Source organism: Panthera pardus, unplaced genomic scaffold, assembly GCF_024362965.1.
Source record: "Panthera pardus isolate Hobbes unplaced genomic scaffold, ASM2436296v1 HiC_scaffold_11, whole genome shotgun sequence".
Lineage (NCBI taxonomy): Eukaryota > Metazoa > Chordata > Mammalia > Carnivora > Felidae > Panthera > Panthera pardus.
In genome coordinates this window covers 60,906,628-60,934,551 of record NW_026526666.1, presented here as the reverse complement: position 1 = coordinate 60,934,551, position 27,924 = coordinate 60,906,628, and the positions used below count along the sequence as shown (strand labels likewise).

The following is a 27,924-nucleotide window of genomic DNA, read 5'->3' as shown; positions in this document are numbered from 1 at the left end:
CAATGAGAAGTTCAACAAAGAGAGAATAAATATTAAAAAAGAATCAGTCAGAGATGAAGAATTCAATAACTAAAAAAAAAAAAAATACAAAAGAGGGAATCAACAGATTAGAAGATGCAGAAGAACAGATCAGCCATCTGGAAGGCAGAGCGATAGAAAGTACCCAAGCTGAACAGCAAAAAGTAAACAAATAGTGAAATAAAGGTTAAGGGAATTCAGGGACATAATCTAACACAGTAACATTCACATTATAGGGATCCTAGGAGAAGAGAGAGAAAAGGAGGCAGAAAACTTATTTGAAGAAATTATAGCTGAAAACTTCCTGAATCTGGAGAAGGAAACAGAAATCCAGATCCAGAAGGCAAAGAGAGCCTCTAGTGAAATTAACCCAAGGAGGTTCACACCAAGATACATAATTAAAGTGGCAAAACATACTGATAAAAAGAAAGAATTTTAAGGGCAGCAAGAGAAAAGAGTTACATACAAGAAAAACCCCAAATGGCTATCTGCTGATTTTCTAGCAGAAATTTTGCAGGTCAAAGGGAATGGCATGATATATCAAAGTATTGAGAAAACAACCTGCAACCAAGAACAGTTTACTTAGAAAGACTACTATTCAGAATAGAAAAAAGAAAGTATTTCTCAAACAAAAGTTAAAGGGAGTCCATCACCACTAAACCAGATTTATATGAAGTACTAAAGGGATTATTTTGAGTGCAAAGAAAAGGCCAAAACTAGAAGAAAATCATTAAAGAAAAAATTTCACAGGTAAAAGCCAACATTCAGTAAAGATAGATTAATCACTGATGAAGCTAATATGGAGGTTAAAACGCAAAAGTAGTAAAATCACTTATATCTACAAATATCAGTTGAGAAATACACAAAATAAAAAGCTGTAAAGTAAGATATCAAAAAACATGTAGAGGGAAGTAAAAATTTACTGCTTTTAGAACGTGTTCAAACTTAAGTGACCATCAAATTAAAAAGACTGCTATACACATAAGATGTTACATATGAACCTAATGGGAACCACAAATAAAAAACCTCTAGTAAAGACAAAAAAATAAAAAGAAAGGAAGACAAGTGTAATACTAAAGGAGACATCAAACCACAAGGGAAAAGAGCAAGAGAAGAAAAAAGGAACCAAGAATTACACAAAATCATACAGAAAGTAATTAACAAAATGACAGTAAGTAAATACCTATCGACTTTAAATAGACTAAATGCTCCAATCAAAAGACACAGGCTGACTGAATGGATATAGAAACAAATCCACATACATCCACATCCAAATCCACAACAATTCATATACATGCTGCCTATAAAAGACCCACTTCAGACCTAAAGATACACACAGACTGAAAGTGAAAGTTGGGAAAAACATATACTATTTAAATGAAAGTAAACAAAACAAAATTCAGGGCAGCTATCACTTTTATCAGACAAAACAGACCTTAAAACCAAGACTGTAGCAAAAGACAAAGAAGGGCACCACATAATGGTAAAGGGATCGATCAACCCAACAAGAAGATATAAAAATTCGAAGTATCTATGCACCCAACATTGGAGCCACTAAATGAATAAAGCAAATATTAACAGACTTAAAGGTAGGAATTGACAGTAATACAGTAATATAGGGGACTTTATTACCCACTCGCATCAATGGATAGATCATCCAGACAGAAGAAGAACGAGGAAACAGTAAGTTTGAAGCACACATCCGACCAGATGGACCTAAAAGATGCATACAGACCATTCCTTCCCAAACAGCAGAATACACATTTTCTTCAAGTGCATGTGCAAAATTCCCCATCAGTTAAGGCCACAAAAGAAGTCTCAGTAAATTTAAGCAAGCTGAAATTATACCAAGGATCTTTTCCAACCACAACAATATGAAACTAGAAATCAGTTACAAGAAAAAATGTGGGAGGAACACAACTACGTGGAGGCTATACAACATGCTACCAGACAACGAATGAGTCAAACAAGACATCAAGGACAAAGTAAATACACGGAGACAAATAAAAATAAGACACCACAGTACAAAATCTTTGGGATGCAGCAGTACAGACCTACCTCAAGAAACAAGAAAAATCTCAAATAAACAACCTAACTTTATACCCAAAAGAGCTAGGAAAAAAAAAAAAAAAACAACAAAGCACAAAGCTAGTAGAAGGAAGGAAATAATAAAGATGAGAGCAGAAATGAACAAAATTGAGATGAAAAAATTAGAAAAGATCAATGAAACCAGGAGTCAGTTCTTCAAAATGATGAACAAAATTGATAAACCATGAGCCAAATTCATCAAAAAAACAAGAGAGAGGACTTAAATAAATACAAGTAGAAGTGGAGGAAAAAGAACTGAAAATACTGAAATACAAAGGATTATAATATTATGAACAATTATATGCCAAAAAAACTGGACAACCCAGAAGAAATGGACAAATTCCTATAGATATACCATCTTCCAATACTAAATCAGGAAGAAACACAAAATTTGTATAGATTGATTGCTAGTAATCAGTAATCTAATCAGTTAAAAAAAAAAAAAAAAACTCCCAACAAGCAAAACTCCAAGATCAAATAGTTTCAGAGTGAATTCTACCAAACACTTAGAATTAATATCTATTCTTCTTTGGGGGTGCCTGGGTGGCTCAGTGGTTGAGTGTCCGACTTCGGCTCAGGTCATGATCTCACAGTTTGTGAGTTTGAGCCCCATGATGGGCTCTGTGCTGACAGCTCAGAGCCTGGAGCCTGCTTCTGATTCTGTGTCTCCCTCTCTCTCTGCTCCTCCCCTGCTCACACGCTCTCAAAAATAAATAAAGATTAAGAATTAATATCTTTTCTTCTCAAATTGTTCCAAAAAATAGAAGAGGAAGTGAAACTTCCAAGTTATTTCTATGAGGTCAGCATGACCCTGATACCAAAACAAAACAAAGACACTATTAAAAAAAGGAAACTACAGGCCAATATTCTTGATAAACATAGATGCCAAAATCTCTAACAAAATACTAGCAAACCAAATTCAACAATACATTTAAAAAGTCAAGATCAGGGGCTCCTGGGTGGTTTGGTCGGTGGGGCGTCCAACTTTGGCTGAGGTCGTGATCTCACAGTCTGAGTTTGAGCCCTGCTTTGGGCTCTGTGCTGACAACTTGGAGCCTGGAGCCTGCTTCAGATTCTATGCCTCCCTCTCTCTCTGCCCCTCCCCCAAGCTCACGCTCTGTCTCCCTCTCTCTCAAAAAATAAACAAACATTTTTTTTAAAAAAATAAAAATCATATAGGATTTGTTCCAGGGATGAAAGTGTGGTTCCAGATTTGCAAATCAATCAGTGTGATAGATCACCTTAATAAGAGAAAGGATAAAAACCTTATGATCATTTCAATAGATGCAAAAAAAAGACACTTGAAAAAAATATATCTATTTATGATACAAAAGTTCAACAAAGTGGGTTTAGAGGAAATACACCCGAACATATAAAAGTCACATAAGAAAAATTCACAGTTAACATTATACTCAAAGGTGAAAAGCTGTAAAAGCAGACAGGTAAAAGAAATAAAAGGCAATCCAAATTGGTAAGTAAGAAGTAAAAATGTGACTATTTTCAGATGACAAGATACCACATACAGAAAACCCTAAATACTCCACCAAAAAACTATTCAAACTGACAAATGATTCAAGAAAGCTACAAGATACAAAATTAGTATACAGATATCTGTTGCATTTCTATACACTAACAGTGAAGTAGCAGAAAGAGAATTAACAATTGCATTTACAATTACACCCAAAAGAATAAAATACCTAGGAATAAACTCAACCAAGGAGGTGAACTTGTACTCCGAAAACTATTAAAACACTGGTGAAAGAGACTGAAAGCTACATCAATAGATATACCATGTTCACGAACTGGCAGAATATTGTTAAAATGTCTGTAATACCCAAGGCAATCTACAGATTCCATGCAATCCCTAACAAAATACCAACAGCATTTTTCATGGAACTAGAACAAATAATACTATGTATATTAGTGTATGCATGTCAAATATTTATTGTATGTAAAATATACAAATTATAAAATTTGCATGGAATAACCAAAGACCTCGAATAGCTAAAGCAATCTTGAGAAAAAAAAGATCCAAGTTGGAGGGATCACAATCCCCAATTTCAAGATATACTACCAACTTTATAAGCAAAACAATATGGTACTGGCACAAAAATAGACACATAGATCAATAGAACAGGATAGAAAGCCCATAAATAAACTCATGCTTATATGGTAAGTTAATTTATGACAAAGGAGGCAAGACTATAAAATGGGGAAGAGACAATCTATTTAACAAATGGTGCTAGGAAAACTGGACAGTTACATACAAAATAATGAAACTGGACAATGGTCTCAAGACATACACAAAAATAAACTCAAATGGATTAAAGACCTAAATATGAGACCTGAAACCATAAAACTCTTAGAAGAAAACATGACAGTAATACCTTTGATATTGGCCTTAGCAACATATTTATGGGTATGTATCCTTGGGCAAGAGAAACAAAAGCAAAAATAAACCATTGGTACTGCATCAGAATAAAATGCTTTCACACAACAAAGGAAACCATCAACAAAACAAAAGGCAATCTACTGACTGGGAAAAGATACTTGCAAATGATATATCTGATAAAGAGCTAATACCCAAAATTATGTACAAAGCTTACACACCTCAACACTGAAAACGCAAATAATCTAATTAAAAATGAGCAGAGGACCTGAAAAGATATTTTTCCAAAGAAGACAGACATATGGCCAACAGACACATGAAAAGATGCTCAACATCACTAACCTTCAGGGAAATGCAAGTTAAAACCACAATGAGATATTACTTTACACATGTCAGAACGGCTAGAGCCAAAAATGCAAGAAGAAATGAATGTTTGCAAGGATGTAGAGAAAAAGGAACCCTTATGCACTATTGGTGGAAATGTAAATTGGTACGACTATGGAAAACAGTATAGAAGTCCCTCAAAAAATTAAAAAAAGAATTACCATTCAATCAAATAATTCTTCTACTAGGTACTTACTCAAGGAAAATGAAAACACTAATTTGAAAAGGTATATGCACCCTACATTTATTGCAGCACGATTAACAATAACCAAGGTATGGAAGTAACCCAAGTGTCCATCGATAGATGAATGGATAAAGAAGATGTGATATATATACACAATGGAATATTACTTATCCATAAAAAGGAATGCAACCTTGCCATTTGTGACAACATGGATGGACCCAGAAGGTAAAATGCTGAACGAAGTAAGTCTAAGGCAAAGATAAAGTCCATATAATATCACTTACATGTGGAATCTAAAAAACAAATCTACAAATAAATGTACAAACAGAAAATAGATTCTTAAATATAAAGAAGAAACTTGTTCTCCAGAGGGGAGGTTGGTGGTGGGGGGAATGGGTAAATAGGTAAAGGGGATTAAGAGGTACAAACTTCCAGTTATAAATAAATAAGTCACAGAGATGACAAGTACAGCACTGGGAAAATAGTAATATGGTAACAACACTGTATGGTGACAGATGGTGACTACACTTACTGTGAGGAGTACTGAGTAATGTATAGAATTGTTGAATCACTATGTTGTGTATCTGAAACTGGTAAGACACTGTATGTTAATTATATTTCAATTTTAAAAAGAAACGGTGATCAAATAAATTAATAAAGCTATTGGTAAATCTAAATACAAATAGAATGTAAAAGTAACTAGTTTGTAGAAATTTAAGGTAATATGGAATTAAAAAATATTGAATAATAATATGAAAGAGAGTGGGTGAGGGCTATGAGAATCATCCTCACATCTTTGTACCCTTTAGGAGCAAAAGAGAGGTTTTGATTAATCAGATATCAAGATTTAACTATAACTACTTCTTATCTGCTAGAAGGAGACTATGCAAGGAGAAAACTTAAATATTAAAGAAGGCAGAAAAGGAAAAAACATACACGTAAAAAATGTCATACTATATTTAAAACGTAAAACATGAGGAAAAGTCCAAATAGATCAAGAATCACAATAGAGATAAATTAATTTACTTAAATAAAAAAGTATCTAGATGTTATAAAAATCTAGCTAATGCTGCCAAAGCACCAGGCAAGCCAAAGTTCCTATATAAACAAATGGAATAAAGAGATGCAAACCAAATACCAACCAAAAGAAAGCTTAGGTAGGTTTATTAATATTAGACCATACTTTAGCATGACTGATCAAGAAAATAAGAGAAGGTACACACATGTGCGCACACACACACACACCCTGGATAAGACAGACAACCAACCTAGAGATCATTTTAGGTTTTCAGAAACCTAAGAAAATGTTATCCTAAGCTCACTAATAAATTTGGAAACTCACAGAAAATTGGCAGACTTTTAAATATAAAATTACCACAGCGACTGAAGAAGTACAAAGGCTGACAGGCCAATAAAACATCAATGAGCTTGAACCAAAAGTATACACACTCACTCTCTCTCTTATTTACCTTCACACTCAATCCACTCCTCTCTTTTTCCTCCACCAAATAGTTTCATGGGCAAGTTTGAATGAATAGTTTCAGAGAATAGAAAAAGAGAAAAGTGGGGGCGCCTGGGTGGCTCAGTTGATTAGGCGACTGACTTCAGCTCAGGTCATGATCTGGCAGTTTGTGGGTTTGGTCCTGCGTTGGGCTCCGTGCTGACAGTTCAGAGCCTGGAGCTTGCTTCCGATTCTGTGTCTCCCCCTCACTCTACCCGTCCCCTGCTCGCACTCTGTGTCTGTCTCTCAATAATAAACGTTACAAATTTTTTTTTTAAGAGAAAGAGAAAAGTTACCCTACTCATTTGAAGAGGGCGCTATGATTTTGATATGAAAACCAGACTATGATCAAAATAACAAGTATAGCCCCAATCTCACTTAAAAGATTTTGGCCCAAACTTACTAAATAAAATACCAGGAAAATGAGTTAATCGGTATTAAAATTAACTCAAGAACAACTAAAATTTATTCCAAGATGTCAAAGATGGATCAACATCAGAAAATCTACCACTGCAATTAATTACCTTGAAGAAATAAAAGAAACCAGAGTATTTTAATAGGTGCAAGAAAAAAAATTCCACACAAACTCTCTTAATTAGATTAATCTCCAACAAGTATACTAAATGGTGAAGTGTAACAGTTGAGATCAATTCTCCTGGAAACTCCTGCAATAGGAAAAAAGAGAAACTCATAGAAAACTAGCCAAAAGGACATTGCAGACATCACTGAAGAGAAATACTGAATAGCTTATAGCAATAAATGCACAGCCACATAGTAAACAGGGAAATGGAAGGAAGGCAATGAAGATTAGTTAACACCCACCATTTTAAGCAAGAATCCCAAAGTTTGAGAATAATATCTCATTTGGCAAGAATATGGAGAAACTGGAATTTTATATTAGTTTGAGAGTATAAAGTGGCATGACCATTTTGGAATATAAAACTGAAGTTGTTTACTTTTGTTTAGAAATTTTATTTCTAAGTAACTTAGGGAAACCTGGTTATATTCACCTGGAAATATATGACATGATTACTGCAGCATCATTTGAAAGGGTGAACATTCGAAACAATTGGAATGTCCCTCCATAAGGGAACACATGAACAAACTGTGATATGTTCATATGATGGAGTAGCTATAATATGCAAATGATACTGAATAAACTAGACTCATATGCATCAATATAGGTAGAATAGGAAAACACAGCTTCAAAAAAAAATCATGTTGCAGAATGGTAAGATGGCATCCGTACAAAAATGTAAAATACTGTATCTTCAACAAATACGAATTTGTTCAAGTGTAAGACATACGCTAAATGGGGCGTCTGGGTGGCTCAGTCGGTTAAGCCCTGACTTTGGCTCAGGTCACGATCTTGCGGTTAGTGAGTTTGAGACCTACATTGGGCTCTGTGCTGACAGCTCAGAGCCTGGAGCCTGTTTCAGATTCTGTGTCAACCAATCTCTCTCTGTCCCTCCCCCACTCATGCTCTTTCTCTTTCAAAAACAAACATTTAAAAAAGTGCTGGGGCGCCTGGGTGGCTCAGTCGGCTAGGCGTCCGACTTCGGCTCAGGTCACGATCTCGCGGTCCGTGAGTTCGAGCCCCGCGTCGGGCTCTGTGCTGACAGCTCAGAGCCTGGAGCCTGTTTCGGATTCTGTGTCTCCCTCTCTCTGACCCTCCCCCGTTCATGCTCTGTCTCTCTCTGTCTCAAAAATAAATAAACGTTAGAAAAAAAATTTAAAAAAAAAAAGTGCAATATTCCTTACCCTGAGTCAAAGTTAGGAAAAAAAAAAAAAAAGACATACACTAAATGGATACACTCCTGTATCCACAGTATCCCTGCCTCTGGGAGGGAGAAAAAGGAGACAGAGGAGTGAAATGAAGGGGACTTGTGCTGGATCTGTAACAAATGGAAAACCACTATTTCACTAAATGTGGATAGGAGAGGGAGGAGAAAGGATCACCCATGATATTCCCACCTTAACACAAGTGAGGTCTTAGTATTTTGGTATTCTTCCTAATTTTTTCCATTTATAGGTGTATTAGTATACCTGTTGCTACAGACAATGAAGAGGTTGGAATTCTCTCTTTTCTTGTTCCTCCTTCCCTATTGATTATTTGTATTGCAAGCACATTCCACCCAATTGTTTTCCCTCATTTGACCAGCTTGAGTATTTTCAGGGGTTTTTTTTGAGTCATATTCTCTAAAGATGTATGAACAGTTCACTTTGCTGAAAAGGAAAAATTATGAACTCTAATGCATCAGTAATTTCCCCCTATTTTTTCCCCTCCCCTATCATAAAGTAATTGAGAGAAACTTTCTTAAATTATAGACTATGCCATGTATCTCATGCTCCAATGACCTAACAATCTCATCAGGTCTATGGTAAATTAACTTTATTAATAAGAAACAATTTGTGGAAAAATTGAAAGAAGAGTTCTAATCAATTTCTTGGACTACTTTTGTCAGAAATGAATAAATATCTGACTTTAGATGATCAAAAAGAATTTCAACTGAATATTTTTAAAAAAGTGTCTTTCAGATAAATTGTCTTTACAGAGAGGCAGTCTCAGTATTAATGTTAAAAATGAAAAAAGATATTGTAGATGTATTTAAACCTCTTTTTTTGCTACCTGAGAATATCTTTTTATCCTTTTCCTGGTCCATTAAAACGAGATCTGAAATCTGCCTTGATTTAATATAGTGTGGGTCAATATAAAGAACTTGGATAGCAGGGAAGAAATAAGTGTATGATTTAAATAAATCTATGCGTCAAGCTTTTGTTTCCACATTTATTAAAATAACTGTCTATAGTCTGTCTCCAGGACTGTAGACATCATTGGGAGACAAACACAGATTTATAGACAAACTTGGAGCTTGGGGTCAGACAGATATAAACTCGAATCCTAGCTCTTCTACTTTCTAATTATAAAGTACTGAAAAAATACCTTAGTCTCCGTTTCCTACTCCTTAAAATAGTAATAACAAAATCTAATTTAAAGGTGTATTGTGGATATTGAATGAAATATTTGCTCTCTGTACATAAGCATTCCACTCAAGTGTGCTAGTAATATTATTGTATTGGAGGACAGAAGTTATAATATTAAAAAAAAAAGTTTGACATACATCTAAGGGGCGACTGTGATCCCTTCCAAAGACCTTGGGGGAGTGGGTGCTATCTTCACACTCTCCCTCTGCTGTGCTCCAGCTCTCAGAGGGGAGCTCTTACACATATCTGGTGCCCTGGGTTTTAGTCTACTGCCACAGTTTTTGTGGCTGCTATGCAGAAGATGCCCCTCGACCACCTGATTCTGATGGCCAGGGGGCCTTGTGTTCCTGTGTTCCATAAGTCTGTAATAATAAAGAGACAGTCCTTGGCAGGCTGCCACCCCTAGGTCAATGCATAAATATCAGGCTGAAACACAAGAGCCTTCATTCTGTGAAAGAGGCCCATTTGCTTATCCTGGAGTTTTGGCCTGAGGGCCAGGCTTCAGGTGTGGTACACATCTAGAGGCCTATGGAGGGGCTCTCAGGGAACATAAACCAGTGGCCACCATCTTTATATAAGCCTACTTCTGCCTCACTACAACTCACAGGCATCTCCTGGAAAGGAGCTTATACATTTGTCTGCAAGCCTGATTGTTCTGTTACCCAAGGGATACCTTCAGATTGCCCAGCTCTGGTAGCCAGTGAGGCTTATGTTTGTAGACATACAAGACAGTATGTATTTGAGGACTGCTGGTGCCAGAAGGTCTGGCTCCTCATTAGTGTGAAGCTGGGTGCTGACTGAAGTCCTCTCTTTGGGACAGTGGCAGGTCTTAGCATACCCTCAACTCCTGGGAGCTATTACAAACATAACAGTCTGCTTAGATGATCAAAAAGGTTTGAGATAACACCAAGAACTAGGGCAAGATTGAATGATAAGGTTTACCTCCTACATGAAACCACTCCTTCAAGAGTGGGACAGGTGACTATTTCATCTATTGTACAGAAACCAAGAGAGAGACAAGCAAAATGAAGAAACAGAGGAATATGTTACAAACAAACAAAAAAACCCACAAGATAAAACCACACACACACACACACACACACACACACACACACACACACACAAACATTAATGAAATGGAGATAAGCAATTTACCTGATAAAGAATTCAAACTAATGGTCATAAAGATGCTTACCGAACTTGGTAGAAGAATTCATGAACACAGCAAGAATTTCAATAAAGAGAAAATATAAGAAGTACCAAATCGAAGTTACAAAGCTGAAGAATACAGTAACTGAGCTGAAAAATACAGTAAAGTCATTCAACAGCAGAATAGATGAAGCAGGGGAAAGGATCAATGAATTCCAAGAATGGGCAGTGGAACTTACCCAATCAGAGAAGTAAGAAGAAAAAAGAATGAAAAAAAAAAATGAAGATCGTTCAAAGGACTTCTAGGACAACATCAAGCAAAGTAACATTCACATTATAGGGTTCCCAGAAGGAGAAGAGAGAGAAAGGATCAGAAAGAAATAATTACTGAAAATTTCCCTAACCTGGAAGAAAAAAAACAAAAAAACCAGTAACACATGTAGACCTAGGAATACCAGAGAGTTCCAAGTGAAGTAAACTGAAAAAGACTCACACCAAGACACATTATAATCAATATATCAAAATTAAAGATAAAGAGAATGTTGAAAGCAGCAAGAAAAAAAAACCTGTTACATACAAGAGAACACACATAAAACTAACAGATTTTTTCAGTAGAAACTTTGCAGGCCAGAAGGGAATGGCATGATTTATTCAAAGTGCTGGAAGAAAAACAACTTCAACAAGAATATTCCACCTGGCCAAACTAATGTTTAGAACTGAAGGACAGAGTTTTCCAAACAAGCAAAAGTTAAGGAGTTCATCACTACCTAACCAACCTTACAAAAATGTTAAAGGAATTCATTATGCTGAGAACAAAGGGCACTAATTAGTAACAAGAAAATGTATGAAAATATCAGCAAAGGTTAAGTATATGGTAAAGGTAAATATATAATGAGGTAGTGGATTTATATTTATATCATTTGTAAAACTACTATGAATGTTAAAAAACAACAGTAGTAATAATAACTATAACTACAATAATCAGTTAAGAAATACACCACATAAAAAGATGTAAAATGTGACATCAAAGATATAAAACATGGGGATAGATTTGTGTTTGAATTTAAGTTATCAACTTCAGATAGACTGCTATAAGTATAAATTGTTATTTGTAAGCTTCATGGTAACCACAAAGCAAAAACCTATAGTATATACACAAAAGATAATGAGGAAGAAATCTAAGTGTGCTACTAAAGAAAGTCATCAAACCACAAAGGGAGAGACAAAGAGGAGAATAAAGAGCAAAGAGAGACTATAAAACACTCAGAAAACAATTAACAAAATGGCAATAAATACATACTTATAAAAATTACTTAAATGTAAATCAGCTAATTTTTCCAATTAAAAGACACAGAGTAAATGAATGAAAATAAAAAAATAAGACCCACCTATATGCTACCTACAAGAGACTCATCTTCAGATTTAAGGACACACAGATTGAAGGGTTGAAAAACGGAGGTTCCACAGAAGTCCTCATTACAAGGAAAAAAATTGGGTTAGCTATGTGTGGTGACAGATGTTAATGAGACTTACTATGATCACTTTACAACATATACAAATATCAAATCCTTAAGATGTACACCTGAAACTGATAGAATGTTATATGTCAATTATACCCAACTAAAAAAGTTTTCTTGAGGTTTGCATTTTCTTTTTATTGAAAGTTCTTTTTATTGCTGGCATAGCATCAACTTTCTATCTTTTCTTTTTTACAGAAAACCTCTGGTAATTTAAATATATAATAAAACATTGTTTCTAAATGAGATCTTCAACATTATGTAAGTTCAAGAAGAAACAAGTCCTGTAAATGCAGGGCTAGTGTTACAGACGATTTACAAAGGAAATGTTCTTTCTTTTCTTTTTTCTTTTAGTGCTTTGTTTTTATATTTGAGAGAGAGTGTGTGAGAGCAGGGGAGAGGCATAGAGAGAGGGGGACAGAGGATCTGAAGCGGGCTCTGTGCTGACAGCAGTGAGCCCATAGTGGAGCTCAAACTCACAAACCGCGAGATCATGACCTGAGCCGAAGTCAGACGCTCAACCAACTGAGCCAGCCAGGTGCCCCAAAAAGAAATTTGCTGTCTTTGGACCCTTGGAATTCTGTCTTCAAAATCAACTTTTGAATAGTTTGAGTTACGGACCTGGGACCTCCTGTCATGGTTGTTTCTACTTGCCGTGTCTACCCCTAGATGATACCTCTCTTTTGGACAATAATGTAGTCAACCTCTGTATGAGGCTGTACATTCTAGAGAATTGGCTCACAGAGCTCATTCGACCTGCTCACTTGGTCCAACAGTGACACTGTCCATGGTATTAGCTACAGTTTGTTGAGGTTTGCCATGTGGTAGGCACTGTGCATAGGTTCGTCATATCCATCTCTCGCTGGCTGTGTGGATGCGAGCAGTCACTTAAGACCTCAGAGCTTTAATTCCTTCAGAGGCTCACTGAGGAAAGCTACACAAGGGGAAGTTGAAAATTTTCACCGTAAGGTGGCTTTGGAAAATCTAAAGCAGAGCTTCCATTAGGTAGAAAGACTGAGACTTGAACAGCAAAACCTGTTAGCTCTACTTCGGTATTTAATTAGGGAGGTAGGTCTAAGTTGAAAGCCAAACCTCTTTGACTTCTTATTTCAGTGGGCCATCCATTTTGGAGAGAAGAACAGGAGTAGCTTAGCCAGGAGTCACTCTGTGTGACACTGCACAGGTTCCTGGTGACAAGGGAGCCCAGGCCATCTGATTTCTCAATTATCCAAAGTCCCAAACTGGGCAAATTCCATTTCCAACAAATACTTTTTGTAAGACTACTCTCCCCATAGGGCTTCACCTTAAGAAATCCCCCTCTTGAGGGGCACCTGGGTGGCGCAGTCGGTTAAGCATCTGACTCTTGATTTCAGCTCAGGTCACGATCTCATGGTTGTGAGATTGAGCTCTGCAACGGGCTCCACGCTGAGTGTGGAGCCTGCTTAAGATTCTCTCTCTGTTCCTGTCCTGCTCTTTCTCTCTCTCTCTAAAATAGAAATCAATCAATCAATCAATCCTCTTGAGTGAAGGGATTGGTGAGGAGACATTAAAAAAAGACTAGGACTTAAATGCTATTTACCATGGATCTCAAAAAGCATTTATGCCAGGTTCACAAAAATACATGATAAATTTTCAAGGAGGATTTCTTCCACACACTATTAAAATTCTGTCTTCTACCTATTACTGATTAAGAGGAACCACCAACCAAGCCGCTGAGCATCATGGTTTGAAGATGACACAGGCTTTGGAAAGACAGATATGGGGTGAAACGCGAGCATTCCCTGGCCGTGACCCTGAGCGGGTATTTGGCCCTGAGTGTCTTCTACCTGTAGTCCTGTTTTTCATGAGAACGAGAGGATGTAAATTCCGCTCTCTGGGGTGGCGCTCGGCACAGAGGGTTTGCTACCCCTGCTACCACCACCTCCACTTTTCCTGCCCCTTCTACTTCTTCCACGAGCCCACGTTCCCGCCACCCGCACTTCAACTTCTACCACCTCGACCATTAGTTCTTCCACTTCTTCCATTTTAACAGAACCCACACACACAGGTTTGTGCATATATATCTCTAGATGTGATACATATGGTTTAAATGTCTGCATAGGTATGTGTGTCTATATACACATGTTCATACACACGCGTGCGTGCACACACACACACACACGTGGGGAGGTGTATAAGCCCAACCTTACCAGCACATTTCATAACCTTACTAATTCGCCTTTGATTTCAACAACAACTCTAGCAAATACAACGTCTCCAACATCACTCAGCGCTGGGCACTAGATATTTCTGTGTTTTCCATCAATGGATGTATAACTCAATTCTTCCTATAAAGGGCCACCAAACTATGATGACTGATGGTTAATTCTCTGTGTTAACTGGATTGGCCACCCGTTGGGCAAATGAAGCGTTCTTTCTGGGAGCGTCCATGAGGCTATTTCTGGATGAGATCAGCATTTGAATCCATGGAGTCGGTACCACAGATCACCCTCCCTCCTGTGAGGAGACATCATTTAATGCACTAAGGCTCTGGATAGGACAAAAGGTGGAGCAAGGAGGAATTCACCACCTTTTTTTCTCCTGCTGTGTTGATTGACCTGGGACATCTCATTTCATCTTTTCCTGCCCTTGGACTGGAATTTTTACTACCAGCTCTCCTGGCTCTCAACCACAATACTGTAGTGGCAACCACAACACTGGCTAGGAGTCCTGGGTCTCTAGCCCACAGATGGCACATCATAGGACTTCTCAGCTTCCATTACCAGCATGCGAACAAGTTGCTCATTATCAATCACTAAATATTATGTACACATTGATATTTATGCACATAATGTACCTATGTACCAGGTATTATGTGCCTCATTCTTTTAAGTTTATTTATTTGAGACAGGCAGAGACAGCACGAGAGGGAGAGGGGCAGAGAGAGGGAGAGGGGCAGAGAGAGGGAGAGAGAGGCCCCCAAGCAGGTTCCGTGCTGTCAGCGCAGAGCCTGACGTGGGGCTTAAACACATGAACCGTGAGATCATGATCTAAGCCAAAATCAAGAGTCAGACACTTAACTGACTGAGCCACCCAGGTGCCCCAATGTGCATAATTCTAATATAGAATACACAAATATTCTCTAACTCCTGCTGGTCCTGTTTCTTCGGAGAACCCTGATACAATGACCAAGTAAATGCTATTTAAGTGCTGTGTAACCTCATACAATATGCCACGGGAGCCAGGCATAGTCCCTAGTTCATTGCTCTTTTCCTCTGGACTACAGGTCACTCTAGAATCAAGGAGAAATTGAAAAATGAGAATAATGAAGCATAGCACGATGGTGAAGTTCAAGGAGCTTATGAGTGGGTTTTGGAGAATATTTTTCAAAACTTTGTAGGCCGATCCAACAGTTTCACAGATTAATCCTTCTCCGCGTCATTTCTATGGGGGAAAATGTGTTGGAGTATCACTGTACTTTTCCGTGCCTGACATTATCACCCATAAAATAAGAACAGTATTCTATTACTTAACCTATGTTTTGAGGTGACGGTGCAATCGATGAAACCATTGTGAACTTGGGCATGGCTTTCTGAAAGCACGTTGCCTTCCAATGCCACCGCTAAAGCAGGTTCTTCCGTAACCAGCGGCAACTTCTGTAGCATGAAACAAAACGACCTGAAGCCCTCATTTTCATCAGCAAGGGCAACTTTTAAGGTATCTGCATTTCAAATTTCAGGGTGTCCCTTTCAGGTGGCTGGAACTTCCAACCCCAGCTGTTTTACAAAAAGCGAGAGCGGGCCATCCCCAGAGCTAGAGGCAGGCTTTCGGTAGCAACCCTGTTTCCCGACTCCAGCCCGTCGGCAGCACTAGACCCTGTTACAGAGCCCCCTCCTACCAACAAACAACAAATCGCTGCGATTTATCAAGTGTTTACAACATTGCCGGGCACTCTGCAGAATTACAGATATTCATCTCAATCCTCGCAGCCACCCTAAGAGGGAGGATTTATTGATTTCACCGTCTCCCATGTGAGGAAATGGGAGGCCCAGAGATATTAAATTACTTTTCTAAGATCACACAGCTTGTGTATGGGGCTCAAAATAGGAATCTGAGGTTATCCGACCCAAAGTCTGTGCTCGTAGCCCTTCACAACATACTCCCTGGACCTTCTGATTTTCAAGTACTGCAAAAGCACTCAATTTAAACAGACTTCAATTACGCGGCTGATGAGAAGTAGCAGATCTTCTTCCTGCTTTCAAATAATTTATAATTTAGACAGGAAGGTGAAAAACGCCCAAGAGTCTGGAAAATAACAAAAGTAGACTGTATATGATGAGTCTCAAAACAAACACCCTCTAAGTCCATTCTACGATTGAGCCAACATCTGCCCAACTATTGCGTGCCGCACTGTGCCCCACACACCCAGCCACCATACGTTCTAAAATGTCGGATTACCTGTGGTTCCTGCACACACAAGGACACTTCCTGCCTCAGTGTTTCTGCATATGTGGTCCTTCTGCTTGCCATATCCTTACCCCCAATGGCCGCTTCACAAACTCTGACTTATTCTTTAAAATATGAATTGTCGGGGCGCCTGGGTGGCTCAGTCGGTTGAGCGTCCGACTTCGGCTCAGGTCACGATCTCGTGGTCCATGAGTTCGAGCCCCGCGTCGGGCTCTGTGCTGACCGCTCAGAGCCTGGAGCCTGTTTCGGATTCTGTGTCTGCCTCTCTCTCTGACCCTCCCCCGTTCATGCTCTGTCTCTGTCTCAAAAATAAATAAATGTTAAAAAAAATGATTAAAATATGAATTGTCATGGTCTCTGTTCCTTCTGCATCTATTCTCCACAAAGTGGCCAGTATGATCTTCTAAAAAGAGGATTGGAACCTTGTCACAGACCTGCTTAAGACTTCTGAGGCTTCCTGTGACTCTTAATGAAAAACAGCGACAACGACAAACCATCAGCCGCCTCCCCTTTATGATCTCACTTCCAGCAACTTCTCCAACCTCCTGTTCAACCATTCTCCTGCTCTCCCATGACACTCTAAGCACGCTGGCCTCCTTTTTGTTGTCCAAGGACATCATGCTCTCCCCCAACTCAATGGCTTTGCAAATGCTGTTCCTGCCACCTGGAATGCCTCTGTATGGCCAGCTCTTTCTCAAGTGTCAGGTCTCCCCTTACACATTGCCTTCAACAAAGTCCTTCTCCTTCCTTTTCCAAATAACCCTCTTCCCCCCATTTCTGTCTACAACCTTTGGCTGTATACAATTCTCAGTAGTCGTCCTAATCTTTAAGTCATTTCATTACTTTTGTAAGTTTAATTTTTTTCTCTTTTGCTCTGTGATTGTATGTATCACTCACTGCTGGGTCCCTAGTTACAAAGACAATGCCTGGCACATTTTTTTGGAAAAATGTTTGTTTGTTTATAGAAAGAGAGAGTATGAGCAGGGGAGAGGAAGAGAGAGAGGGACACAGAGAATCCCAAGCAGACTCCATGCTCACCATGGAGACTGACTCGGGTCTCAATCCCAGGACTGTGAAACGGAGCTGAATATGGGGCACGATCTCACGACCATGACTTCATGACCTGAGCCTACATCAAGAGTTGGCCAACGTAACCGACTGAGCCGCCTGGGTGCCCCACAATGCCTGGCACGTTATAGGCTCCCAATGATCTGGATCCTCCTCCGATGCTCACAGAAATACTGAAAACTCCTACAAAGACAGACAGATGATGTCACATCATGAATATGTTCACTTAGCTCCCCCTCCGTGCCAAGCACTGTTCTATAATACAAAAGCAAACAATAGACAAGGTCCTTGAACTCAAGACTCTCATCGTCTAGAATAACAAAGAAAATAAACCAGAATTATTTGAGGCATTAATAAATAATAACAGAAGAATTTAGCAGGCCTCTGTGTGGAACAGATGGCACATTGGGAGAGGAGACACAAGGTCTGGTCCAGGAAGTGGGCATGTATTTATCATTTTGTCTTACATTTCGTCATCATTTGCTTATCTGAATTTCTTCCCAAGTAAAACGTATATGTCTGAGAGCAGAGACTTCGTTTTGTTTTCTGTGACATTATCAGCATCTAGAACCATGTCTGGCACATACTTGGGGCTCAAAAAACGTTCACTGACTGACTGATGGACAGAAGGAATCCTGGACGATGAAAAGGAGCCATCTAAAGATCTTGGAGATCACTCCTTAACACAGGAAGAAGCAAACATGAGTGCTCAGTGAGAACATGCTTGCTGTGTTTGGGGAGAGGCCAGAAGGCCAGTCAGTGGGCTGAAGACAGTGAACAAGGGAGAGAGGGAGTTAGGAGGGGAGTCTCCAGAGTACAGAGCAGCTAGAACACGTAGGACTTTCTTCGCCTTGATAAGGAGTTTGAATTTCATTCAAAATGTCAACCGGAGGGAAAGTGCTCAGTGATTAGTTTGGTTAAATAACTATGGAATGCAAAGTGGAACAGGCCCACAGAAGGTAAAGAAGAAAGGACTGCCTTCCAGAAGGGCTAAAAATAACGACAAGCTTCTTGGTAGTGTCACTTGAAGCTGATGGCTAGAGTAAGAAGGAGCAGAGGACAGAGATTATTACATGTGAGTCCATATCTTCACATGGCAGGAGCCCGCCCATGATATACAAGGGCAAACCAAGAGCCCAGATTGTCTTAAATTATTTAGCTTTAATATTCGCAGGACAGGATATTGGACATGCAGATCAATGCAAAATATACAGATGACAGAACCTGAGAACGCTTTGTTTATATAAAAGTTCACAGACGGTGAAAGTTTATCTGTCTATCCTTCTCCTTATCAACCTGTCATTCAATTAGCCCATCACTTACTCAGTTATTAAGTAATTATTACTTGCATGTCTACTTCCTGGGGAAACAAAAGCGAGAAAGAGAGATAATCGTGGAATTTAGAATCTAACATATCTCCAAAAATCTCTCGTTACAAAAATTCTGAGACAGGGTGGTGTAGTTGAAAATCCTTATAAATACCCAGTCCTCAGTTTGCATCCCAGATAAGCTCTGTATTATCTTATACTTAAAGTTTTTTTTTTTTTTTTAATGTTCATTTATTTTTGAGAGAGAGGGAGAGAGAGAGACAGAGCGAGCACAAGCAGGGTAGGGGAAGACAGAGACAGAGTCACAGAATCCAAAGCAGGCTCCAGGCTCCGAGCTGTCAGCACAGAGCCCAATGCGGGGCTCGAACTCACAAGTTGCAAGATCATGACCGGAGCTGAAGTCGGCTGCTTAACCGACTAAGCCACCCAGGTGCCCCTGTATTATCTTACACTTTAGAGCAAGTCATGAAATGTCTCTGAGCCCTTGGTTTCTCATCTACAAAATGAGAATATGAATTTTGACCTCCTAAGATGATCATGGGACTAAAATGTGGCCATAGTCCAAGATTAGTTTCCATTCAGCCTTTTCGAATAAACCTATATACAAAAATAGGCTCTAAGTCTGCAACTTTAGTGTCTAATTTCTTCCTAAATCATGAATTTTTCCAGCTTATCATTCAAATGCCACTCAAGAGAGATGAGACTTGTTAACACTTCGATACTTTAGCTCTACCCTGGCCAGCCTCCCTCACACGGATCTTTCTACAGACAGAAAAAGAAATCTTAAGGCAGGAAAGGTATTCGAGAATACCTGTGTGGACAATGTCAAGGCTTAATGTGTAGAGCAGACCACGAGTCTTAAAAGTTTCCCTCTTTGGTCATAGGTGAAGGTCTAGTGTGAATCCTCTGTAAGGCAGCCTGGAGGGCTGGTTCATAGGTGGTACTCTGAAACATGCAGACAAGGTCAAATCCTGGTACTGATGATCCAGCTGTATCATCTCGAAATCCTTAACCTGATTCTATGGTCAGGGAGTCCACTAACCACCAATTTCACGGGGTAGTTATGGTTGGAAGCTTTAAAATGAGAGAGTAGACATTAAGTACAGGGCAAAAACCTCCGTCCGTGACAAGTGCTCAATAAACAGAACCTACAGGTGAACTTCTCTTTAAAGGAGGAACACTTGAAACTATGATAGAGAAAACCCCCAAACACGTGTTCTTGCCACCAATGCCACTGGAAAGACAGGCCAAAACAGTGGCCTTGCTGTGTCCCTGAAATCCAATTAAAAAGGGATAAGAAGAAGTTCCTGAAGTGGCCTGAGCTGAAGCCACCTGAACATTCTAGGTCTATGACTTCATAAGGCACAGGCTTCAACAAATTCCCTCTCCTCATTCTTGCCCCATGGTGATTGAATTAAGCATGCTGAGATGTCAGGGCCCACCTTCACCTCCCAGATACCATCAGGAGGAGCCCGTTTTGCTGTTGGTCAATCAGAGCAGGTCTATACCAGTCTGGACTACCTGAAATGCAGCCATTCGAGAAAGAGCACTGTAGTTGCAAACAACAGAAAAACTAGTCCTAAGAAGTTCTGGTCTTACATGCACAAAGGCACAAGGACATGTTGTTTTAAGTAAAAAAACAATCCCAAATAGCTTTCAGGAAGGGTCAGTCTTGTACTGAAAGCTGAGGATGTGCCAAGCACTCCACACGTGTTAATGCCAACAATGATGGAAACAGCAAATCACCTAGAAACTCTCTCATATCCCTCTTTTGCCCTCCTATCTCCTTCTCTACAGCTGATCCTGCAGTCACTACATTTCCTCCACAACACATCTGGAGTCCCTTCATTTTGTTAAATCTCCATTTCTACCACCTTGTCCATATCAAGCGATTTAATCTCCTTCTCAGTTTCCTCATCTATAAAACTGGATATCATCTACCTCTTCAGACTGTCATAAATGGAACCATACATGTGAAGAACTTAGAACACGTAAAATATGAATGCTGATTGCTTGCATTTGTTGTTATCATCACTCTTTTGCTGTTGCAATGGCTTCTGAAGATGTCGTTCTGTTTCTACCGGTCTCCATACTAAGTTTATTATTTATACAGCATCCCAAGTGATCTTTACAAAATAAATGTCAGCACATGTCACTCCCTGGCATAAAACTCCTGTGGCTTCCCAGCATATTTAGAGCAAAATCCAAATTCACTCCATGGCTCTCAAGACCATCACTGCACCAGCCCACTGTGCTCCCTCCTTGCTGGTTCTCTCAATGTGCAGATGGAGTTCTCCCTTGAGACCCCATTGCCTCTCCTGGCACATCCATCTCCTAGACCTTTCATGACTGCGTCCCTCATCATGCAGGTTTCATCCTGAATATCACCACGTCTGGCCTCTCTTGATCATCCTACACTTCCTATATCCTAGTTACTATTTGAATGCTCTCGTTAATTTGCTTTATGGCACTTACCACTATTCAAATAAAGACTACAGACGCATTTTGCTTGACCACCGTGGGCTTGTTCTGTTATTATCAGTATTTTACATGAATGCCTTAGGTAAGGCATTTATTCCCATTTCCACAGGATCTATCCTTCCCCGTCATGTAACGCATGTCCTAGATGTAGTGACATAATCCGCTCAGCCCTATAAGACATCTGTGTTTCTCACTCTACATGGGGTAGAAATACCAGAATGCAAATATAAAAGCATGTTCCAAAACATTAGGATGAAAGAGATCATCAGGAATATTCAAAATAAGCTTATGTTATCTTTTAAAGACTATCATTAAAATGAAGACACAAAATCAAAAAGTTCAGGAGAGAAAATGGTGGACTCCTGGGACCCACCCACAGACCCTCACCTGTGAAACACCATACTGTATGAATCTTCTCTCCTGAAATAAGCAGGCTCTCTCTTTTTTAGTGTTTGAGCCAGAGATTTCCTGAGTCAGGACTACCCCCTGACACTTCTTAATGGGAGCAAAGCCATATTTATAGCTAATGAATAAAATATTAGCCAACTCTGCTAAGTACTGACAGAGACCCAGTGCTAATTGCTGCCCTGGGACTAACCTGCTTTGCTCACACAAATAGGGGCTGCTTAGTCAAGAGGGATGCCAGCCAGCTTGGCTCTCCTGAAAGAGTGATGACAAAGAACAACCTCCAACGAGTCATTCCACTGTTGGGAACTAACGAGATATTTATTCCAGAGATAACAAGGAATGGAGAGGCCAAGGGTTGAAAAACCAAGACTTACTAAGCATCCTCTGTGTACTCCACGCTTCATACATGTTATTTCATTTAGTCTCCGTGATAGTCAGTGAAGAAGTATTACTGTGTCCACCTTACAGACGCATATAGCAAAGCTCTGAGCTGTCACAGGTGGAGAGGAAGCATTTGACTCTATGGGAATGTGACTCCAGACTTGACCATGTTGCATTACACAATGCTGCTTCTCATCTTTAACACACAACATAAAGAGGTTCAAAAGTCAGTGGCTACTGTAAATGCGCTGAGTTTCTAACAAGATGATTAAAACATATATCCATAAAAGTACAGCTACAGACTCCTGTTTTGTGAGTAATGGTTGAAAACGATGAAAGTTTTATTTAACACGATGTATCCCTTAGAGGTCTTAAAAGCAGTCACGTAAGGAAGGGGTCAAGACCCTGTTTACAGTACCAATGAGTAGATCTTGGACAGATGGCTAGGGGTAGGGAGGTCATTTGTGGCCCCAGCCCAACTCGGACTTTTGAATACAGAAGACAAATGTGTCACATGTGTGTATGTATATGTACCTGCATGTAGGAAACCTTTGTCTATACAATTCCATATTCTCAATGTATGTAAGAGGGCTTGGCATATAAATCAATAAACATAGGATGAATGAATAAAATGTGCCTCAACAAGAAAAATATGGGACTCTTCTGGTAATGAGCTCACCATCAAAGGATTTTTTAAGAGACTAAGTTTCTGAGCATGGATTCTTGCCTTTGGAGGGGGGTTCAACAATAGCCAAGCAAGCTTTATTGAACACTCTCTAGACGCTTGGCATTGCACTCAACACCCTACAATCATTATTTAACATCTGCCATACCTGTATGAGTTAGATCCTATCAGCCTCCCACTTTACGTGAGTAGAAACTAAGGTCTGCAGAGGTCAAGGCATTTGTCCAAGGTTATGCAGGTGTTAAGTGGTAGGCCTCGGACTAAAACCCCCAGACTTGTTAATATTACGCTACGTGGCCTGCTACATCTAACAATTGCCAGGTCCACTCCCAGTAATGACACCCCATGTATTGCTTCGAATCTATTATTTGTACTGAAGATCAATACCATGAACGTGGAAGATGTTCTTTCCAAACAAGTGCCAGTTTCCATGGAAGTTGGATCTAACGCTGTTCAGCATCATTGCATTTACGTGTTTGAGCTAACACATCACTGGGGCGCCTACGTGGCTCAGTCGGCTAAGCGTCTGACTTCGGCTCAGGTCATGATCTCACGGTTCACTGTTCATGCCCCGTGTCGGGCACTGCGCTGACAGCTCAGAGCCTGGAGCCCGCTTCCGATTCTGTGTCTCCCTCTCTCTCTGCCCCTCCCCTGCTTGCACTCTGTCTCTCTCTCAAAAATAAACATTAAAAATTTTTTAAAAAATAAACACATCACTGACCAGCTAAAGTCCCAACTTCTCAGCCCGGCACCTAATTAACTTTAGGATCCAATCTCAGCTCTTACTCTTCCACATCAGAATACTCTGTGTCTGTTTATCCCCCACTTTTGTACTACTGCCTTGTTTTCAGTCACATTCTGTCTCTTTCCTGAGCATCCCTGGGTCCATCCATCCATCCATCCAGTCAGGAATGTGGTGATTTCTGGGAACAGTACCCTGCCCTCACCCACTGTACAGTCTCACAAGAGGGAATACGTGTACCTATTTAATCCTGACCCATCACACAGTAGCCATCTCAAGAGCTTCCATCCTCCATGAAGCAGCCCCTAAGTATGCCGGTTCCTCTTTGCCCCTTTTGCTTGGTACTCGTACATCACCATGGACCCTACTGTAACTGCGGTACAGTGAACCTCATTTCTGATGATGGTCGGGTTCTAAAGTCAGTGTGAAAGGACCCGACAGTCCAACTGCCCTTCCGGGTCCCTCAGGAAAGAGGTGTCACATTAGAGACTCCCCACTGTTTCCCAATATGTGGCCAGCAAACGAGTTTAGCCTCCATATTGAAACAGACCACTGCCTTTGATGAAAGTGCCAGAGAAGAACTCAGCTGAGGTCGGAGGCAGACCGTAGGAAGAATGCGTATCTGGTTACATACCTCAATCACAGGACACATATCATCACATTGAGATGCTCAGAGAAGGTGAGTCATGAGGGAACCAAGATTGACTCAGTGCACAGCATAGTTATATTGTCCCCTCACACGGTCACCCTGGGGCCCATGTTCATTGAGTAAACAGTACAACTCATTGCCTCAGCTGTCTAAATTGCTTTTTCTCTTTCACAAAAACGCACATAGAATGTGGCTCCACTCACCTTCCCTGTGCTGTCATTTAACTCTTTCAACTGGGCAGCTAAACTAGGAGTTCCTGGAGCAGGTGGACCATATGCCCAACACCAGATGGTCAGTTCCTTGGTGAACAAGATGGTCTCATCTTACTAAGATTTGGCTCCTGTTTACCTCCACAATACCATTTCTTTTCATTCCAAACTACCCTTCCCACACCAATTCTACTAACCTATTTCTAGTTTTCACAGAGAATACCCGTTTCCCCACAGCTCCTGCCTCTGCCTATCGTGCCCTTCCCCACGTCATCCAGCCAATGTCTATCCTCAGTACTCACGGCAAATGTTTCCTCTTCAGTGACAGGCTGATTGGATGTACACCCCTATTCTTCACTCCTTCTTGGATCCCTGCCCCCCCCCTTTTTTTTTTTTAGGTAAAGTTGTGGTGTCCTCCCATGCTGAAGCTGGGCCACGTGACTTACTTTGACCCATAGGATGTGAGCAAATGTGATACAGCAGAGTCTGAAAAGTGTTTGTGCAACTGGGATGGTCTTGTCTGCTGTGACTGTAGGTTGTTCCTCAGCCAGTTTGCTGGAGGGTGAGGCAGACGGTGTGAAGTCAGGTTGCCCCACTCATGCCAGCCAAGGCAATCCTACATCCGCCAACTGCAGGCTGACCCCCAGACAAGGGTAGCAACCCCAGGCAATATCAGGGAAACTGCCTAGGGAATCTGCAACATACTAACACCACCAGCTGAGCCCAGCCCAGATCAGCTTCACCCACACTTTTGTGTGTGCTGTTGATACTTTGTTGTGTATTATGGAGTATGACTGTAGCAATAGAAAACTGATACGTTTTCTATAAAGGCTTCACTGACCCCTCCCAAGGACAAGTGATCACTCCCATATTTGTGCAACCTCTCAATCTTGTACATTCCTCTATTAGGAAAATTAACACATCCTAGTCTTATAAACGTTTGGTAAATAATGTGGGGATTGGTTTTTATGTTTGCTGCTTCTTCCAAGGCTGACCTTCTTGAGAAAAGGAACCTATTTGTGAGGGAGGTGAGGTTGATACAATCAAAAGAGTTTGGGCACACCTGTTCGTACAGCCATTATGGAAAAGAGTATAGGGGTTCAATTAAGAATTGACCTGTCATATGATCCAGCACTCCCACTCCTGGGTATGTATCTGAAGGAAATGACATTAGCATCTTGAAGAGATACCTCTACACTCCTGTTAATATCACAATAGGCAAGATGTGGAAACAACCTAAGCGTCCACCAAAAGATGAATGGATAAAGATGTGCCCTCTATGTACGGCAGGATGTTATTCAGCCACAAGAAAGGAGACAATCCTGCCATCAGTGACAACATGGACGGACCTTGATGGCATTAGGAAAAGTGAGATAAATCAGACAGAGAAAAAACAATTATCGTATGGTATCACTTAGATGAGAAATCTAAAAAAAAACAAAACAAAACGAAACTCGTAAAAACAGAGAGTAAAGAGTGGTTACCAGAGGCTGAGGGGTGGGTGAGGTGGGGAGATGTTATTTACGGTACAAACTTATAACTAGTAGATAAGGAAGTTCCAGAGATCTAATGTGCAAATAGTGACTACAGCAAAAAGTGTTTTATTGTAAATTTTAAAGTTGCCAAGAGATGAGATTGTAACTGTTTTCAACACAAAAGAGAAACGAGCATTATGCGAGGTGAAAAAGGCATCAGCTAACTACTGAAGCAGTCATACTGCAATTTACAAATGTGTCATACTAACATCTTGCACACCTCAGACTTACACCATCTTCTATTTCCCTTATATTCGATAGAAAAAATAGTTTGGGCGTCTATGGGTTGGAATCATGGTTCTGCAAATGGCCAAACTTTCTGAACCCAAGTGTCTTCGGCTGGATAATGAGGACAGCGGCAGCCATTTTGCAGCCTTGAGAAAAGGAAGTGAGAAAATCTGCATAAAGTAGCCAGCTCAACGCACGACACCTCAAAGGGCTGCACAGATAGTATTTGGTCGAGTGAATTAATGAACTGACACTTCCATGGCAAAATTCTCAGAACAAGCACAACAAAAACAGTAGGTCCTTTGTCCCATTACCGATTCCTAACACCACGCCAGCTGCCCACAGCATTCTGTAGCCTCTAATTCAATTTATTACTATGGAAGCTGATGTTCCAATTTACTGAACCCAACTGTATAATAAATAAAAGTCCCTCAGAGGACCATCTTTGCAACTTCTTGTCAGCACAGCAGTTAAATGCAGTTTATTTAATCTCTCCTCTAAAACAAAAGTTGCAGCTTGTTGCTTATAAATCTGTTCTTCCTGCAACCCTTCGGAGAAATAGAGACACCTGGCGTGGACTTACTGCCTGCTCTCAGGCAGGTTAAGCAGCCTTGTCAATGGCTACATGCGCTGTGCTCCTGCCCAATTAAGAAGCAGGTACTCACCACTCTGGAGGCAGGCAGCCCTCTTCCACAGCTGCTGCAAGAGCAAGAGGGAGAGTGAGAAGGTGCATAGGTGGCAGCCTGATTAAAGCAAACTTTGTGCAAGGCCCTCATCCCAGAGACAAAGTGAGGAGCCACAACTCACTGGTGACCCAAACCGCCTCCCCCCTCCCCAGCACCCAGGGGACCCTGGGTCCTGCAGTCCAGCATTCACCTACACTTCATGGTACTGTGTGTGTGTGTGTGTGTGTGTGTGTGTGTGTGTGTGTGTGTGTGTGTGAGAGAGAGAGAGAGAGAGAGAGAGACAGAGAGAGAGACAGAGAGAGAGAGAGAGAGAGAGAGAGAGACAGAGAGACAGAGAGAGAGACAGAGAGAGACAGAGAGACAGAGAGACAGAGATAAATAGAGAGATATGAGCAGGGGAGGGGCAGAAAGGAAGGGAGACACAGAATCCAAAGCAGGCTCCAGGCTCCAAGCTGTCAGCACAGAGCCTGACAAGGGGCTGGAACTCAGGAACCACGAGATAATGACCTGAGCTGAAGTTGGATGCTTAACTGAGCCCCCTGGGTACACCTATGGTGCTTCTTTATGAGTCTTCTCTTGGTCTTCTGTGTTAGACTTTGACCTTCTGGAGTACCAGAACTTGTGTGTGGGGTCTCTATGTCTTGGGTCTATCACAGGGCCCAGGGCAACAAGAGTGTAGCTGCTCAACACAAACTTGAAACAATGATAACATTGCATTTATTGAGCACATACTGGTGTGCCAAACATTGTTTCCACTCTTTCCATGACTCATCTCATCTATCCTCACAGACATCAGGCGAGGAGTGTTACTGTCATCCCCATTTTACAGATAAGGACAATGAGGCTCAGTGAATAACATGCCC

General features: G+C 40.4%; 1 protein-coding gene across 7 annotated transcripts in view; it reads right to left on the bottom strand.

Annotated features, from left to right (window-relative positions):
• FYB2 (FYN binding protein 2) overlaps positions 1-27,924 on the bottom strand; it is a 125,277-nt gene that overhangs the window by 57,419 nt on the left and 39,934 nt on the right. For all 7 annotated transcript variants that reach the window (XR_008419451.1, XR_008419453.1, XM_053894846.1 and 4 more), the window contains exon 4: positions 27,041-27,074. Coding sequence is in view for 5 of the 7 variants with exons in the window: in XM_053894846.1 (XP_053750821.1) it covers positions 27,041-27,074 (34 nt within the window). In the remaining 2 variants the exon portion in view is untranslated. The remainder of the gene's footprint in view (positions 1-27,040; positions 27,075-27,924) is intronic.